A 19661-nucleotide genomic window follows, 5' to 3' on the forward strand; every position below is an offset into this window, starting at 1 on the left:
GGTTCGAGTTGCTGTTTTTAGGCCCCACCGTTCCTCCGGACACTTGCTCTCCCTCCCCGACAGCCCCCGAAAATGGGCCCGTCCAGGCCGGGTGGCGCATGCGCCTCAGAGGTCAGGAGCGGAGAGGGCTGGTCAAGCCGTGCGAGGTCAGCTGTGGAGGGCGTGAGAGCCTTCACCACCCGGAGGTGGCTCAGCTCCAGCGTCCTGACTGCCGCCTTTTGAATGGGGAGTCTTCGCTGGTGACTGTCGCTTCAGCCCTCCTGTTGTGGCCGCGAGTCCGGTGAGTCTCGGCCGTCCGGGCCGTTCCGAGGACCGCTCTCTTCCCGGCCGCGGTGTCCGGGGAGGCCGCTGGACACGCACCTGCCCCTCCTCCTGTCCTCTGCTGGCGCGCGCCCCGCCGTTGCCACCCGCCCCCCCCCCCCCCCCCCCCCGCCGCTCTCCGAGGTGGGGACCCTGAAGGTCCGGCCGCTGGTCTTCAGGGTGGTGGTGGCTCTCAGCTCGCCGGCAGTCCACTGCGCGGGGGGGCTGGAGGTCTGTCCCGGGCTCTCAGCCCTCAGGCACTTGCTGAGGACGCGCGGGTAGTTTAGGGCATGCTTGGCCCAGACCTTTCACTCCGCTGCAGTCTGTCCCGCCACTCGCGAGCGTAGTGATCCCGGGCGGGCTCCTCTCCTCCCTGAGCCTCGGCTTCCACGCGGGTAAAATGGTCGTAACCCACGGCATCGATGGTGAGAAGGGAAGCCCTTCCCAGCGTTTGGTACGGTGAGCGCTCACGGAACTGTAGGATTATTATTGTTACCAGCTGGGAGTTTAGCATTTGTTTGTAGACGGTGGGGGTCTTGTTACGGCACATCTCAGCTGCAAAGTTGCCCCCAGTCCGTCTTGCGAAGTGGGAATCCGGTGAGATCCTCATCAGTACACTTTTGAAGGAAAGGAGACATTCAGATCCCTTTCACTGGGTTTAAAAATCACCGTGCTTGTAGGTTCACAGTAGGTGAAACCTAAAATCTTAAGTGCGTAAAAGAAGTTCGCACTGGCCAACTTATGTTGTGACGCCCCTTGTAACTCCTTTCCATACATACAGGCTTCTGCACCTGCTTAGTTTATTTCAAATGAGCCTTATTTTCGTCTTTTTTTTTTTTTTTAACTATGTTGAGGTGTGAACCAATTCTCAGATCTGTAATAATCCTAAATTCAAGATTTGGCAAACATTAATTGGGCATTTACTGTGTGTATTTACAACAATATTCCTTCACTAGCCCGTGTGTTCTTTGGGGTATATGGACTGATTTTATATGGCCTGGTCTGTATTTGGGAGCACTAGTCACTCAAGAGCATAGGTTTAGATTTGGTCACTTTGCACCTGCAAATGAAAAGGTAAGATAGGTAGTATACCCTGCTATGTCTGCTGCCTCTGCTGAATATGGTGGGTAGTTTGACATAGTTGCAGAGATACTATTTTAACTAATTCCAGTGCTTTCTGAGAAGTAGACTTTAAAAAAGATAGGTTTTACAAAGCATTAAGCCTCAAGTGTTAAGTTCACAGTTTTTCCTAGAGAACAGCTTCTTCAGACTTTGCACAAGAGACTTTTCTGGACTTGTTTTTTGTTTGTCTAAAAATGACATCAGAAATTGCAGCGTAGTGTAAATTTCTTTCTGGTGCAGACACCAAACAGCAGAATCTTTTGAAAGAAAACCCAAGTGGCATTAAAATAAGGGGTTTCCTCCTTGTGACTAAAGATTTGCTGAACGGTTTTAGAACGCTTACTGCTTTTTCTCTACCAGGGTTAATGTCTTGGTTACTCTTGGTTTATTTTCTAAAATGGTGCCACCTGGTGGCTGAAATCTGTCTATCATGGAATACTCAGGAAAATTTTAGCTCAGAGTTGGTAGAATAAGGTGAAGGAGTGATTAAATAAGCCTGTAAGTGTTATGCCTTTAGTGCGAGTAACATACTGCTTCTGTTCTCCCAGCTTACCCCCAAATACAAGTTCAGATTGCTTTGCAGAGACCTGTCACCCAGTTACAGACCGATCAGCTTGTCCCAGCTGAACATCTTTTAGAGTTTCAGTGGCTCTTTTGGTTTAAAGGTGTGCACACTTCATTCAGGCAATGGGTGGAGTTGAGGTGGCGAGGGAGGCATTGTAACTGTGACAAGTTAACCCTTCTGATAAATCCCAAAGTAAAGCTGGGACTGAAGTTTTGTGTTTAAATGATAACATTTTGAACGGAATTTATCCCTTTTTCTTAATACAAACACCCATGCATGAAGTCTTAGCACAAATGAATGTTCCCTTCACCTTTGTTTAGCAGCGCACCTGGTGTTAATTATTTTGTTACTACCCTTTTGGAATTGTTCCGTGTATTTTTAGTGGTGACAAGTTTTTTATCCATTGACTGAATTTTATTTTTGGAAATAGGTTAAAATCATTTAGTTATGAACTTAGGCTTGAGAAGAAACTTAATGCAATGCAAGAATACGCTGTGGCATCCATAATTGATGTAGCCAGTCTCCTTGGGGTACATGAGGACAGATAACCAAGAACTTCACAGAGCAGCCTGTTTCCTTGTTGGACAGCTCCTGGAAGAGGACACCTGCCTTTGTTAACATTCACCCTTTGGTTGCCAGTTCTGTCCTGGGAAATGCCTTGGAAACACTGCTGTAAATTCAGTTCAGGCTTTCCCGTCATATGACAGAGTATTTCAGAGATACAAATAATACTTTACAGATGTCACACTCACTGCTCACTATTTCAGATTCTCCCACATATGTTATCTTAAACCTCAGGACCACCCAGAGATACAGGTCAAGAGCTAATTCCAATTTACGGAAGAAGAGACTTAGTCTCAGATTAAGTAACCAAAGTGTTATAATTTACAGACCGATAAGCTACAACTTTTGATTGTAAATCCATTGTTTGTCTTACTGAACCAGGTTGTTTATCTGTCTCCTCTGATGTGCACTTCCCTAAATTGGCAAACATTCCCAGTTTCATTAATGGCTTCCTGTTTAAACCTGGAGTCAAAGCCATCTTAATCCTGAGCACTCTTTCCAGATATTTACTTTGCCAATATTTGGGACTGGACCGATCAGGACAAACATAGTACTGTTCTTTTTCTTGAGGGAGACAGACAGGATAATATTACATTGACTTCTTTGGAAGATAGGCCTAGAATTATTGTCTGTTGAACTTGTAACCGACCAGAGGGTCTTTGGGAAATAGTTTTTACTCTCTGTATTTATTTCTTACACAGACTGCTGGGAAGGCATCTTTCCTATTTTGAAAATGGGAATTATCTGTCCTGGTGAGAGATTGCATTGGGTAGTAACTCTACCACTTACTATGTGACCTGGGGCTTAGTTTTACTATGAAAATGTGAGTAATGCATATTTGAACTACAAAAAGGCAATTTCTTATGGTTTCACTGAATTTATAAAGGTACCTACTTGCTACAGTTATGGAAGGATTGTAAGACTTGTGCCTAGTGTGTGGTAAATGTTTAACAAGTTATTTTCAACACTAATAATGTAGTTATATTCTTACGGCTTTGAAGGAATCTTAAATGAATATGGAATATACATTTCGTTTTCTTCAATTCGTAAGTTACTTCGAGTTATAATAATGCTGATTAGGATAGGCTTTTAAAGATGACTACTGGAAGATACCAGCACTCACATCATTGTGTTCTAAGAGCAGTGCCATCATTTTATAGCTGTGCTTTGTAGATTAACACCTGAGAGTCCAGGAGTACACCTGTGTGTGCACCAACGGTTACAAGAAACCAGAGGACATTGGGTGCCGGGAGGGAGTGTGGGCAGAGGGTGAATCGAGGGAAAGAGGAAAAGCATATATCACTAAAAAGATAGGGTGAAGGAAAGAAGGGAATGACTGGTAAGGCAAGGAATTTGTTAGATAAGGAATTTGGCCAGTGTTTAGAACTGTAAGTTAAGTAGTAGCTTAGCTTTTTACCAAGAAGACTAGGAAAAGGAGACCGTATGAAACCCATTTTCTTCTTGAACGTAGTTATGTTGGATAAGTACGTAGAAGGGAAGACGTCTTATTGGTGCCCTGGCTGGGTCTACAGTGACATAAACTTTTGTAATAGAGGGAGGAAAAATATACATCGTGATACGTATGCATTTATACTTGTATACCATGTGCAGTATTTATCCCACCAGCCAAGTGTCTTCTAGAGTATTTAATTTACCAATTAACGAGGTCATTTCAGTACATTGTGAGCTCGTTTCCAAACTGTAAAAGTGTACATTTGAGGATTGGTTGATAGAAATATGCAAAAATTTTTTGTCAAATATATTTACAAAATATAAAGACATTTTCTAGGTGGCTAAGTCAGTATACATCTTCCTTCAGAAAAAAGGGAGGCAGAAATCAGATAACCAGATAACTAATAGGTGTAAATGTGATATATTGGTATAATATTAAATGGTTTAAATTGCTAGACTATATGAGATCTTGTTTTTCTGAGGCAAAAAGATTATGTCATTAAAAAGATTTTGTAGTTAGTGGCAGGCAAACCAAACTTGAACTTGGCTGCATTTCCAATTTCCATTTCAAACACTTAGCTGGCCCCAACGGCCCTATGTGTGATCTTCAGCTGTGGTATGCTGTGTGTGCGTGTGTGTGCACGTGTGTCCTTGAGTGGGTGTGCTCAGTTGGAAGTCACTCAATGGAATAGTGATCTGCCGATATTTTTATAAATTGAGTTCTGCAGTAGTAGGCATAGTGTAATTCTCTGGAATTAATTTGTTTAGATATTTTTAAGGATTTTACTTGTGAGTAGAAGGTAGATAGGCCTTTTCAATTTCCTGAACTTTTTGCTATTAGTTCTATTAAGGTACAATTTACATATCATAAAATTCACCCATTGTATGTGAGTTCAGTGATTTTAGTGAACTGCAATTGTGCAACCATTACCACATCCTATTCTAAATCATTTTTATCACGTAGATATACTACTTTGTGCCCAAAGGCAAATAATCCTCACTCTCACTTTCAGGCCCAGGGAACCCATCAGCTTTTTTTTTTCTCTACAATTTTGCCTTTTCTGGACATTGCACATAAATGGAATCATATAGTCTTTTGAATCTGGCTTCTTTCATTTAGCTTGGTGCTTTTGAGGTTCCCCCATGTTGGTGCCTGTAGCAGTGCATTCCTTTTCCTCTCCAAGTAGTATTCCATTGTCTAGATACACCATATTTGTGTGTCCAGTTACCAGGTTATTGGATATTTGGATTGTTTCCAGTATTGGTTATAATGAATAATGCTGTGAATATTCATATACATGTCTTTGTGTGCCTATGTGTTCTCATTTCTTTTGGGTAGATTCTTAAGAGTGCAGTTTCCGTGGTCCGGGTCATTTGGTAAGTTTGTGTTTAACTCCTTTAAGACACTGCCAAATTGCTTTTCTAAGTGTGTACTATTTTTTGTTTCCACTAGCAATGCAATGAGGCCTGTTTTCTCTGCATCCTAACTAATGCTTGTTATTGTCTGACTTGTTGATTATAGCTTTTCTGGCAGATGTGTAGTTAACATCTCATTGTGGTTTTAGTTTGCCTTTCCCTGTGACTAATGGTGTTTAGCATTTTTTCATGTGCTTAATTAACCATTCCTGTATCATCTTCTATGAAGTATTTATTCAAATCTTTTGGCTGTTTTTTGGGTCCATTTTTAAATGTTGGGTTGTTTATAAGCATTCTTTATGTATTTTAGATAACAAGTCCTTTTTCATATATGATTTGCAAATATTTTCTCCTAGTCTGTAGCTTGTAGGTTATTTTTTAGAGCAGTTTTAGGTTCACAGCAAACCTGAACAGAAAGTACAGAGATCCCACTTGCCCCCTGCCCTACACATGTGCAGCCTTCCCCACTGTCAGCATCCCCCACCAGAGTCATGTGTTTTTACAACTGATGAACCTGCATTGACATGTCATTATCACCCAAAGTGTGGCTTGTCTTTTTTTTTCTTTTTTTTTAAATTTATATACATTATGAAATGCTCACCACAATAAATCTATTACAGTATTATTGATTACATTTCCTATGCTGTGCTTTTCATCCCTGTGTCTTTTCACTTTCTTAATGGTGTATTTTGAAGTGAGAAAGTTTTTTTAAATTTGATAAGATTGTACCAATTTTTTTCTTTTATGAATTGTGCTTTTGACCTATCTAAAGAACTCTTTGCCCAAGTAAGGTCATTATTTTCCCTTAGGTTTTCTTTCTTGAAACTTGTAGATTAAAAGAATTAATTTTTTTTTTGGTAATGTTTTCCAAGTTAAAAACAGTAGGTTAAAGGAAAGAATAGGTAAATAGTACTACATAACTGTGGCAGACATTTCAAAATAATGTTTTTCCTTTGACGTTGGCTGCTGATTTTTTACTTTGTGATAAATTTAATTTCTGGAATTCAGCTTCTTCCTTTCATTGTAATAATTGCATTTTATGGCTATCTCTGCTAAAATGAAAAACTTTTTTCCCATCTGCTTTTTGTTTCTCTTCATTGTCTAGTTGGATTTTTCTCAGCCAGATGTTCGGAATAAGAAAGCAGTCCATATGAATTGACATTAACGTGAGATTGGCTAATGAGGCTTTAGCCCTCTCCCTCAGGAATATGCATTTTAAAAGGATTAATAAACCATTCTCTTATTTCTTAGAATTTCATCTGAACAAAAGGAGTTGTAGTTAGTTTCAGGTTATGTGGGGAAAATAATTGAGATCAGGCTTATTAATATAGGCTAGCTGTTTCTACTGGACCACTTATTTCCAGGATTGGGTCTCTTGAGGACTTCTGCTTTTTTCTGAACCTGCAGGTTCTCCAAACAACACCTGGTGGCTTGCTGAATCTGTGAAATTGTTGGATAAGGAAGCTGAGGCTCAGGTTTAATAATTTGCCAGAGGTCAACATTGTTTTTTGATAAAGCTCACTGCACGTTTTTACTGAAATAGTTTTAGGTCGCATTAACAAATACAGTCACACATATTCAGGACACTCTTGTATCCACAGGTTGCTCTGCTGTGCTCCGTCACCTCCTAAAGATGCATCCTGACTTATCTCCACACTTGCACACTGAAGAATGCAACGTCTTGATTAACTTACTTAAGGAATGTCACAAAAATGTAAGAGTTCAGAAAAATGACCATAAAGCAAAAATGAAACTTAAGTACAACACACTGATATAAAATGTTATCTCCACTAATGGAAAGGAATGGTAATATAGTGGATCTTAGTTTACCAAAGATTAGTACCTGATGCTTGTGATTTTCAAGGCACCATCTCCTTTCTTGATTAGTAAAAATCAAGCATGGTGGTTCATTAGGGAACTTCTGAAATAATATATAATAGTTGGAATCCATGTTCTTACCATAAAATACTGTGTTTTTTTTTTTTTTTTTGTATTATAGGGCACTAGAACAGGTATGTTAAATTCTGACTCTTCTGATCATAATGGAATTATTTTAAGATTTTTCTAAGATTTTTTTCTTTGATGTCTACCATTCTGTGTTTAAAGGAGATTGAAACATTTTTTATAATAGATGTTAGCTAGATTTAAATTATGATTGGCCTAATTTGGCAGATTTGCTCACTTGTTAGTGGAATGGGAGTAAAATTCTGTGGTTTAAACCAAAAATAGAAAGGAAGCTCATTTTTGGAAATCATTAAATTAAGCTGGTATTTTTACAGATGTTAACTGTTTAGCTTTTTTCATATACTTGATATGTGAGACGGTTATAAGGAGAATGTCTGTTTTTCTTTAACTTTTCATGATGTGTTATTTTCCTCATGATATTCATAAACTGTAGATATATCAAATTATAATAAGTATCATTTAAATGAGTGAAATTTGAAGACTAATGGTAAGGTAATGAGTAATACCTATGACCTTTGAAGTTAGATATTTTTGTTGGTTCAAAGAATGTTGTTGTTTGACCGTATACTTTAGGCAGATTCTTTTCAGCAGACATCTAGATCAAGAATTGATATTGTCTTTTTAATGTTAATCATTATATGGGTATGCAGTAGTGTCTCATTTGGTTTTAGATTTACTTCCCTGATGGCTAGTTTTTGAGCATCTTTTCATGTGCTTATTGGCCGTTCATATAAAGTCTTTTGCCCATATTTTATTTTTTTTAATTTAAATTTTATCTATTTATTATTTTTTCTCTTTTGCCCATGTTTTAAAATTGGGTTGTTTGCTTTATTATTTAATTTTAAGAATTTTTTTTTTTTTCATTCGACATGCAAGTCCTTTGATGAGTGTATTGTGAATATGTTATCCTAGTCTGTGGCATCCTTTTTCATTTTCTTAAGGTTGTGTTTCAAAGAGCAGTTTTTAAGTTTGATGAGGCCTAATAACCAGGTTTTTTTTCTCTTACGGTTTGTGGGTTTGTGGGAGTTTGTTTGTTTTTCCTTTTAAAGATCTTTGTATGTTTCCTGGTCATGGAGATTTCCTCCTGGAAGTTGTAGAGTTTTAACTTATACTTCTAGGGCTGTAATTCATTTCAGGTTAATTTTTGTGTATCGTGTGAGGTATGAGCCAGTATTTCTTTCTCTATGGATATCGTTGTTCCAGCACCATTGGTTGCAAAGACCATCCTTTTTGTACTGAATTATCGTGCTGTCTTGGTCAAAAATCAATTGACCATATGTGGCTGGGTCTGTTTCTGGGCTCTGTAGTCTCTTCTACTGATTTATGTGTCTATTCTTAACACCAGTTAATTCCGGTGTTATCTTACTGGGGCCAGGGTGACCGTTTTGTCCTCTTTATCCCCTTTCACTTGACTGGAGTGATATTCAAATGTAAGCTGAATCGTTGTTTCCCTCTTTGCCTGCAAGTTATCAAATCTGAATTTCTTATTTTGTGTTGTTTCAGGGCCTTCATGGACTTGTCCCCTACTTACCCCGTGGGCCTTACCACCCTCCTGCACCTCTTCTGCTTGCTCCTGTGTGCTCCTGTGTGCAATTGTGCGGCAACACACTTCCCTCTTCTAAGCCTTTGTGCTTGCTTTCTCCTTGCTGGTCTCAGAGCCCTTCCCACTGTCTCACTTCCTGTGTGCTAGACCAGATTTCCTCATCCTTCAGGTTTGCTTCAGTGTCACTTGTTACTTCCTCTTCCTTTTCTCCTTTCCTGGCCTGCATTCTCTTAGTGTAGTCACTCTGTACTCCAGTAACCCCACACGTCGCATGGTTCTTACTTTAAGATAGTTTTCACACTTTTTGGTTTCATGACTCCTTTATGCTTTATTAAAGACCCCAAATAACTTTCGTGTATGTGGGCTATAGCTACTAATATTCACTAAATTAGAAATTAAAACTGAGGAATTAATAATATAAGTTTATATAAAAATATAATAATAAATCTAATACATGTTAATGTAGTAAGTTTTTGTAAAAAACCTTATTTTCCAAAACAGAGTGAAAAGAATGGCATTAGTTTTGCATTTTTGCAGTTCTCTCATACCTGGCTTAATGGAATATAGCCAGATCCTCCTATCTGCCTTATGTTCAGTCTTTGGTGATATTGTCCTTTGTGCAGCCTCTGGAAAATTCCACAGTTGCCTTGTGAGAGAATGAAAATGAACAAAACAAATAAGATCTTTGATTATCAGGATAATAGTTTTTACCGTGTACATGCCTGGAAAGGTCTTGGGAACTTGTGGGTGTCCTTGGACTACACTTGGAAAACTACTGCCTTACAGGAATCACTTTGTTAGTTGGCTCTTGCCTCTGATCATGTACTGTGAGTAGGGCCCAGGTGCACCTTCCTCATTGCTGTATCCCTGGTGCTTGGTACATTGTCTTCAAGGTATCAGTTGATTGATTCATTTATTCAATCAATTGCTCAGTTAGTTTGGTTCTCTAGACATAGACATCGCACACTAGAGGCTTATGCCATGTGTGTACAAGAGAAATGTAGACCCCAGGCATTTCATAAACCAATTCCAATGGCGCACTTTGGGTTTGTTTTTCATGTAATGTCACAAGAGTATAATTCTTCTTTGGGTTTAAATGTTGGGAAAGAGAAAAAAGAGCTTCTGTCTTGGATTTAAAAATAAGATGTCTGTTTATGGATGATATGAGTCCATGTAAACCAAACTATGAAATACTGCCTTACATTCTGAAAGTCTGATCCTTTCTGTTCTGCTTCACCAGAAGGTGTGTGAAAATGCATGGTTCCTGTTCATTTGTTGCCAAGGAAATAGTTTAGGAAAAATACATAGGAAATAGTTATTCTGAAAAGGTCCTTAGGGGACCAGTAGTAAATCTTAGTTTACCTTAAATGCTTGCCAGAAAAAAATGACCCATTTTTCCACTGTGGACCAGAAAAGGACATTTACAGTGCAGGGAAAGAAAGGATTAGCATGAGGCACAGCTTATTAATTATGTGTTGTCTGGTTTCCATGAAAGCCTTAATTAGAAAGAAAAGGAAAAGGTGCTTATTATTATAAGTTCAGCACTTGTGGCATGTCATTATAGGACATCACCATGCTGTCTTACCCATTCCTTAAAAATCATGATATGCAAACACACTAATTATAGCCCGACTAAAATTCGTGTTCTTGACTTCATTCTTCATCTTAATCTGCTTCAGAGCATTCATACTTTTTGCTGTGCTAATTGTCATAGGCCTTGAAATCACTAGGAGATTTTTATTTTTCTTGGCAAAGAAAGCAGACTTTGAACTTTAGATCTAGGTTTTCTTACATTTTGGATTAGTGGGTTACTTACATGGCCCATATAGGCCATTTAGTAATGGTGTTATGTGTTTCTGATATTTTGATGACATTTTGGATGGAGGCAAATGAGAAAATTAGTGTTTGCCCCGAGCATTTATTGGGTAATTCTTCAAAGGGACAGAATGTTTGCTAATGAAGAAGTCACTGGTCATGTTAATATGGCCACCCCACACTTTGACATCGCTTCCTGTGATAGATGGTGGTTGTGCTGTGATTTTCACCTGCCCTTAAAGAAAAGGGTATTAGAAAACAGAATTGTTTATATTCTGTCATTGTGAGGTTTGGGCAGGTTAATAGGCTTCCATTTTATCAAGGAGAGGTCTTTTTAGTTTTCATTTCTATCTATAAAGCATTTAACCCTTCTTTTAAGAAGGCCAGGAGAAGTCCATTTATTTGTATGTTTTATACCTGTGATTTAACTCTTTGCTTTTTAACAAGGTGGTGACACATTAAATCCATTTCTGTAAATATTTCCAAAATATTCCATTTATTTCTAGAATAAGTATTTAAATTCTATGTGCCAGAGACCTTAGTATATTATGGGATGAAATATTTTACCCCTTTTCTTCCTTTTAGCACAGCATTCTGAAATTTTTTGGTCATTGCAATGATCTCGATCGGGAGATGAGAAAATGCTTGAAGAATGAGGTAAGAAAAGTGTTAGAGGATGAAAGTGGTAGAACAGTAGAATAGAACCTTTCTGAGCAATATTTAGAATACCCCCATTGCTAATTTGTATTCCAAATTTTAGTATAACAGAGAGATTTGACACTTTATATGTATGTCCTCTCCTAAAACCAAGTGGAGAAATGGAAGACATTACTTTTAAAATTTTTCCATGCACATAAATGAAAACAGTTTCCTTATTATAATCATTGCAACTCCTCTGGATGAATTGTAAGGGCTAGGAAACTGAGTTTGTATAGTAGAAAGACATCGGTAAATCAGCTCTTAGCGATAGCAGGTAACTAACACTTTCTGGGCCTCTATTTCCTCATAGAACATGGTGGGACCTGGACTTGGGCTCCTTATTGGTCTAAAATTATGAATTTCCTCATAACCATGGCATGTACGAGCCATGCAGATCTAGTTTGACTTGGTTGGAAAGACTCATTTCCTGGACGCGGTTTTAGGCCATGACTTTGACTTGGGCATATAGCAGAGTGCTTTTGAAGAGAAAGTTAACTCCATTTCTGTTCTGTTCATCAGTTGTTTTATGTCTCAAACCTTTAGAAATCTATATTAAAAACCGGCCTTCCTGTTTTCTTTCCTTTTCTGTATTTTTGAATTTGTTTCCTATTAGCCTCATATTGAAAGGTATAATATTTGAAGCTGTGCAGCAATTATCTATCTTCAACTTTTGTATTTTTAAATCAAGCTTTTCTTTCCCCCTCCATTCCCAGAATCCCTTTCCAATGTCTTTGCTGTTTGAAGAACTTTCTAGAGTTCTGAATTAAGGGTTGTAATTTTCTTTGCGCAAATGTGTACATATAAAAGTGGTGTTTTTTTTTTTAAGATTTTATTTATTTATTTATTTGACAGAGATCACAAGCAGGCAGAGAGGCAGGCAGGGAGAGAGAGCGAGAGAGAGAGAGGAGGAAGCAGAGAGCCCGATGCGGGACTTGATCCCAGGACTCTGGGATCATGAACTTAGCCGAAGGCAGAGGCTTTAACCCAATGAGCCACCCAGGCGCCCCATATAGAAGTGTTTTAAATTAATTTTTAAAGAGTTTTTCTTCATATTTACATGTAAAGCTAGTTTGTATGAAAACTGAACCCAGGGCTTTGTTCCCCTTTTAACAGAGGATGAGAAAATGAAGCCCACACTACTTTATTCAGTACAAATGTTTATTTCTCACATTTTCAGTTGTGTTAGATTGCTTTTTTCCTAAGTTTAGATTTTTTTTTCTTCTTACAGTTTGCTAATTTTTGCCATTGGTTTGGTGATTAGATCTTTATTCAGAATTTTCTTCCCAGGTGGTCCTGAGCTCTTAGCAACTGTTTGGTAGAATGCTGTATATCTTTTTCTTACTTTGAGTTTGTTTTCATATAAATTTTGGATTTTCTCCTTGACGTATTTTCTAAGTCCTCAGTGTGGTTTTTATGTCACTTTATTACCTGATTTATAGATGTTTTTGTCTGTTCTTTCCTCCTCTGGTCCTCTGAACCTGTGCTCACGTATTTCCTCTCTGCCTTTAATGCTTTCTAGTTGACCATTTCCTGCCTCTCACGCGTTCCTCTAACCATCCCCTTCACATGCCCTTTGAGTACTTCATTCCTTGGCACTTTCAACTAGAAAAAGGGTCTGGCCAGTTCCCTTATTAGTCTCTCTTTGCTACTGTGTCGTGCTTTTGTTCTTTCTATGGAAATAATCACTAATTCTATTTCATCCCTCTTAATTTTTTGATTCGGTTTGGTTTGGTTTTGTTGTTCAGTGAAGTTTTGTGAATAACATCATATTCATCCTTTTTTTTCTTCTTTTATTCAAAGGCCATCTGGACTCCCTTTGAGAATATCTTAACATACATTTTAACAGAGATTATATTTTAATTTGCTCTTTAACTTGTTTTTTTTTTTGTCTGCCTCTAACGTATCATCTTCTGAAGATTTACCCTTAAGACCCTCCTCCCAGCCTGATTACTGGAGGCAGTCTGGTATATGTGATTCAAGATCGATACCAAATATTTTTCTCAGAGTAGGTATCCCATTACGTTCTAGAACAGTGCCTTTAAAAAAAAAATGGTTTTTAAAATGATGAATACCCTTTCCCCCAACAATCTTTAGAGGAAAATTATTGAGTGACAGATAAAAGGAATGATTTTGGTTAAAGGGACCTGGTGTTTCATCTGCAATTTGAAGTGGCCCTTTGATGAAGAAGAAAAAAAAAGTTTGAAAACTATCATTCCAGGGGCTGTTAGAACTCTTCAGTCAAAACTTTAGATCTAGAAATCTTCTTAGAGATGATCTAGCTTAGCTCCCCTTATTTGAGGTTACGAGATCCGAAGATGCAGTAAACACGAACCTTCCCAGCATTGCCTCAGGTGTCTGGGCAGGGGGCCCAGTCAAGTTCCTGCTCAGCTCTCTGTCACTGCTTTTAATTTCTGCGGACTTTTCCCATATCTCTGGCTCCTAAAAGATTTTGATGTCTAGCTGTTCACATATACTTAGTTTTTTCAACTTGAATTTACTTATATTTTTTTTTCTAGGGTTCCTATGGAAAAAGGAAAAAAAGTGATTCCTTCATTCACCTTTAAAATATATCTGTTGGTGTATATAAGTCTGTACATATATCCATACAAAAGCACTTAAATTCACGTTTCTCTGCTTTAAACAAGTGCTTTTTCTAAGTGCCAGGCTGTGTATTTCCTGTTACTTATAACCTTCTGGCCAGATCCAAATACAAGGCTGAAAACCTCCAAGGTGAAAACTGCATTTAAATCCAACCGACTGCAGAAATGTAGGATTTGGAGAGAATCCTGTTTGATGGCTATTCGTAATGAAAAAATCCTGGGAAGTTCAGCTGAATATAGATTTCCATGTAAACTAATACGATAATGTGGTTGCCAAGAGCCAGTTACTCTTGATAATATTTATAGAAATAAAATGTGTAGGTCGTAGGAACTAGTAGGTCCTCTGTAGTCCACATCTGACAGACTGCATGGAGCACTGTATTTAATTCTGGTCGTGATAGTTTTTATAAGGGATATTGATATTAAAGCACCTTATAAACGGTACGTGGTAGCTATTAGAAGGCAGAAGCCATGTTCTGTGGTCCTTTGTAGAAACCAGCAATGCTCGGCCTAGAAACAGAGGTAGTAAGTGGGTTTTCTGTAATCAGATATTTGCATGAAGAAATGGAGGGCAGTAGGAGAATTTACAGGGAAACACTTACTGGTTCAACATTAAAAAAACCTTTGGAACAAGTAGAAGTGTCCAACAAACAGGCTACCTCAGGTAGTGAGCTGCTCATTACTAGAAGTGTTCAAGCAGAGATTAGATGACTTCGATAGATTGTGAGTTCCTGCAGAACAGGGATAAAACTCACTCATCTTAAATATTTACTGAATTCATATTTTGGGAGAAAATATGAATTCAGTAAATATTTGTACACCTGTTAGGATATAGATGCTGTACTGTGTTTGCAGTTTCAGATTCAGTGAAATAAAAGACAAATGAGAATTTTATCAGCAAAAACTATTTTGCAAATATTTTAAAATATTTAACTCAGCTGATACTAATGGTAATATAATCTGCTGTCTCTTTTCTCCCCCCTTCCTTTTATTTTCCAGTACATGGAAAAGAGGACCAAGAGCAGGGAGCATGGCAATGCGATGAGAAAAAGACTTTTTAATCCCACAGAGGAATCTGAAAAATAAATTAGAGGCATACCTCGTTTTATTGTGCTTCGTTTTATTGAGCTTCGCAGATAATGCATTTTTTCAAATTGAAGGTTTGTGGCAACCCTGCGTCGAGCAAGTCTATTGGCGCGTTTTCCAACAGCATTTGTCACCTTGTGTCTCTGTATCACATTTTGTAATTCTCACAGTATTTCAAACTTTATAATCACTATCATATTTCTTATGGTGATCTGTGATGTTACTATTGTAATCGTTTTGGAGTGCCACAAGCGTGCCCATATAAGACCGTGAACTTAATCAGTGTATGTATTCTGACTGCTTACCCACCAGCCATTCCCTCATCTCTCCCTGTCCTTGGGCCTCCCTCTCCCCTGAGACTCAACATATTGAAATTAGGCCAGTTAGTAATCCTATGATGATGGTCTCTCAGTGTTCACGTAAAAGGAAGAGTCTGCCATCTCTCACTCTCAGTCTAAAGCTCGACATGATTAAGCTCGGTGAGAAAGGCACATTGAAAGCTGAGATAGGCTGGAGCCAGGCCTCTTGCACCAGTCGGCGAAGTTGTGAATGCAAAGGGAAAGTTCTTGAAGGAAAGTACAAGTGCTACTCCGGTGAACACACAAAAACGTTAAGAAAGTGAAACAGCCTTGTTTTAGTGTTCTGGACAGAAGATCAAACATCCCCTTAAGCCAAAGCTTAATCCAGAGCAAAGTCCTAACTCTTCAATTCTGTGAGGGTTAACAGGTGAGAAAGCTGCAGAAGAAAAGTTTGAAGACATTGGTTTGTGAGGTTTAAAGGAAAGAAGCCATCCCTAGGACGTACAAGTGCATGGTGAAGCAGCAAAGGCTGGTGTAGAAGCTGCAGCAACGTTGAGGCAAGACCCTCCACGAGCAAAGGATTATGACTTGCTGAAAGCTCAGATGATACGGTTAGCACTTTTCAGCAATAAAGTATTTTTTAAGTAAGGCATGTATGTTGTTCTTTAGACATAATGCTACTGTACATGTAATAAACTACAATATTATATAAACATAACTTTTGTATGTGTTGGGAAGCCAAAGCATTCATTTGACTTATTCTGTTGTGGTACTTGCTTTATTTTGGTGGTCTGGAACGAAATCTGTGGTATCTCTGAGGTTTGCCTGTATCCTTTCTCTGGATGCCGTGGCTGAGAGAAGACCTAAAGACTTAAAGGTCTTACCTGCAAGAATCTTACCTCATTTGGTCTCCAGAATCTTTTGAATGGGAAGTGACCTACGGAGAAAGACGGAAACCCTGATTCTGAATATTTGTTGGGTGGAACCTTAGATACGCTCTCTCATTTGCCAACATACCTGACTTCCAACACGTTTCTTCCCTTTGCCAGCAGTCAGTTAATATTTGTGTAACTTTCTCCTTCAATAAAATAATTGACTTTAATTATATTTTCTCTGTTCTCTTAGACTTTCCTGGAATTAGGGCAAAATGGTCCCATTAGACTTTGCTTTTTGACAATGTGGTGATTCTGGAGCTTTAAACATTGAAGACAGAAGTTGGGCAAAAAGAGTTTGGAGAAGTCCTAGCTATGTTAACGATATGAAAATGAACCAACTTTATTGTTCCCAGACTCATTTCCAGCAGGCACCTGCACCCCTTCCCCCAGTGCTCTTTCTTCTAGGTGTTTCTGAAACCAGTGACAAATCTGAAAGTCAGCAACTTCCCTCCACAGCCACAGCAGGGACTTGATCTTCTTGTCAGATGAGGTGTCAACAGACTGTGAGCTGTGAGCTCCTTCTAGTGAATTTTGCGTGTATGTCCAGAATGAGGCCTTGCTGACGTCGGTGTTTAATAAGCGACTTCCCCATCATCAGTGGTGTTCAAGAGGCTGGACATTCCCTTAGCAGTTGGTTACACAGGATAACAGGCATTCGATGAAGGGATGAAGGAAGAAATAGAGTTAATTCTGAGGGCCTTTTCGAGACTGAGATTTATAAATATTTATTTAGCCCCTTCCTCCGTATCAGTATAGGTACAGAAATCAGACATTTTGCCTTTAGAAGCTTGTAGTAAACTGACGAGTTGACTGTTACAGTAGTGTTGTAGCCCCATGATGAGGTAGCTATCATGGGAAACACAGAAAGGGTATCCATGCCCAGCCTTCAGGAAGAAGGAGCCATTCTAGGAAAGCTACTTTAGCAAGGGAACCTTTGACAGACAGTGAAAACAGAATACATTCTGGGGAGCTTCAAAGTTGTTTAGCATGACTGGAATGAGAGGGCTGGTGGTGGAGGAAGATAAGAAATGGCTTTGTGGGGCGCCTGGATGGCTCAGTGGGTTAAAACCTCTGCCTTGGGCTCAGGTCATGATCCCGGGGTCCTGGGATTGAGCCCCACATCGGGCTCTCTGCTCAGCAGGGAGTCTGCTTCCCCCTCTCTCTGCCTGCATCTCTGCCTACTTGTGATCTCTGTCAAATAAATAAAATTTAAAAAGAAAAAAAGAAATGGCTCTGAAGTCAGTTGGAGCTTTTCTTTTTTCTTTTTTCTTTTTAAGATTTTATTTATTTATTTGACAGAGAGAGATCACAAGCAGGGGGAGCAGCAGAGAGAGGGGGAAGCAGGCTCCCTGCTGAGCAGAGAGCCTGATGCGGGGCTCGGTCCCAGGACCCTGGGATCATAACCTGAGCCGAAGGCAGAGGCTTAACCCACTGAGTCACCCAGGCGTCCCCAGTTGGAGTTTTTCTTCAATGCTGTTGTGACCAGTTGCAGATTTAATACAGTGATTAGGGATTTGTGGAGGGCTCTTAGTTGGAAGGGTGATATGTTATGATTTGTATTTTAGTAAGATTTTTCTGGTTATAGTTTGGGGGATAGATTGAAGAAGGGAAATTATACCCAGGGAGTCCCATTCGATTTTTGCCCTAACTTAGGTGGTAAATGAAGGCCTGAAACAGGAATAGCTTGAGGATCCAGACGAGTGGCTTGATTTGAGGGGAATTTGGACACAGAATCAGCATGGCTGATAGGAGGTCTAAGGCCCCTGTGTCTGCACGCTTTTGGGGCCCTGCCCCGATTGGGAGGGGGTGTAGCAGAGGGGCGGGGTAAAGTGCTGGGTTTGAGGTGTGTGCGGAAGACCCTGGGTGGAGGTGGCTTTCCAGCTTGTGAGGATGCAGATCTAGAACGTAGTAGCCTGGACGAGAACGGAGTTGGGAGACCGCAGCTTGCATGTGACCCCAGCACCCTGTGGGACAGTGTTGACAGTGGGCCACTGGAGGTGTTTTATAGAGCAGGATGAAACTTTGGGCTCACTTGATTTTTTAGAATTCCACATTTTGGTGGAACATGTGGACAATCTAAGTTTTATAGATTTTGCACCCTCAGCCCCCCAGCAGGATCGATAACTGACAGTTGGGTGGGTCTTCTATGTATTTATATCACTGTTTCAGGACAAGGAAAGGAACCCCGTATACGGAGAAGGATGAGGCATAGAGGGAGAGGGCAAACCACAGAGAATGGGGCCACGGAGTTCCAAGAGGCTTCCAGAGGAGGGAGTGTCACTGGATCAAATAAGGACTGAGGCGCCCTTTGAGGCTTTGGTACCTCTGTCATCCCTGACCTTCTGAGAGCCGCTTTCTGTGGTGAGGAGTGGGCGGGAGCTTATGGGGAGCTGGGGGACACAAGTGTATTTGGAAAGGCTTGGCTCTGAAGGGGAGGACAATGTAAGGTCGAGAGAGGGTCTTACAAAATCAAAAGGAAATGGTGAGTGACACTTGGGGATGGACATATTTGAAAAGAATGCTGGAAACGAGGGAGGGCTTGATTTGTGGAGTGAAATGGATGTAGAAGTGAGTGAGACTCAGGGCCCTTGCTGATAAGGATACCGCTTTTTTCCAGAAAACTAATGAGAAACTGAAAACTTGAAGCACCATAGGAAATGGACAGCGTTCCTTTCAGAGAGCAGTAAGTGCCTGTCAGCACGGGATGCACTGGACCCAAGTCTGAGACACGCCAACAGGGTTACCAATAACTAGTTATATGCAGGTAACTGTATAATAACTCACCCTGAGAAACGAACTTAAAAGGCGCTGCTTTGTGGCGTTTGCCATTGTCTGTGGTGTACACCTCCTGCCAAGGCAGATAGCTGACAACCAAGCTGACGTCACCCCAGTGGAGCTGGGAAGTCGTGCTCATGGGAGGCTCTCCTGAGCTGGTCCCAGCTGCCTCCAGCCCTCCCGTGGCACACCACCCTGTGACAAGGAATGCAAGGGATCATCACTGGTTGCCCACCGATGGCCACCTCTCCTGCTTCTGGCATTTTGTCAGTTGGAAGTACCTGTCGCCGAAGATGTGTGCTAACGCGAGACTGCCGTGCCTCCTGCGACAGAGCACCTACAGGCCACGACGGCTGGTTTCCGGAGTCTGCAAGGCCATGCCGTTTTGTGCAAGAGAGAGGAACCATATGCCAGGTGGACTAGGGAGGAAATGGGACCTGCCTGTGCCTTGGTGGCTGGATTTGTGTGCCAGCACTTGACTGTCTGCATTTCTTTCTGTTGCGATACCATGTATGACCTTCTGGT

The 19661-nt window shown here is 40.1% G+C and overlaps 1 protein-coding gene across 4 annotated transcripts; it reads left to right on the top strand.

Annotated features, from left to right (window-relative positions):
- Nucleotides 1-98: 98 nt before the first annotated feature.
- Nucleotides 99-16533, top strand: CMC2 (C-X9-C motif containing 2). Of its 4 annotated transcripts, XM_032853907.1 has the most exons (6): nucleotides 213-280; nucleotides 5343-5380; nucleotides 6827-6913; nucleotides 7021-7133; nucleotides 11328-11399; nucleotides 15041-16533. In XM_032853907.1, the coding sequence occupies exons 4-6, from the start codon at nucleotides 7053-7055 to the stop codon at nucleotides 15125-15127; spliced, it is 240 nt and encodes a 79-aa protein (XP_032709798.1). In that variant the 5' UTR covers nucleotides 213-280; nucleotides 5343-5380; nucleotides 6827-6913; nucleotides 7021-7052; the 3' UTR covers nucleotides 15128-16533. The 4 variants fall into 4 exon arrangements, with proteins under 4 accessions (XP_032709795.1, XP_032709797.1, XP_032709798.1 ...); XM_032853904.1 differs by lacking the exon at nucleotides 6827-6913 and having other exon boundaries at nucleotides 99-280; XM_032853906.1 differs by lacking the exons at nucleotides 5343-5380; nucleotides 6827-6913 and having other exon boundaries at nucleotides 169-280.
- The last annotated feature ends 3128 nt before the right edge of the window (nucleotides 16534-19661 follow it).

Source organism: Lontra canadensis, unplaced genomic scaffold, assembly GCF_010015895.1.
Source record: "Lontra canadensis isolate GAN:19392208 unplaced genomic scaffold, GSC_riverotter_1.0 scaffold8, whole genome shotgun sequence".
Classification (NCBI taxonomy): Eukaryota; Metazoa; Chordata; class Mammalia; order Carnivora; family Mustelidae; genus Lontra; species Lontra canadensis.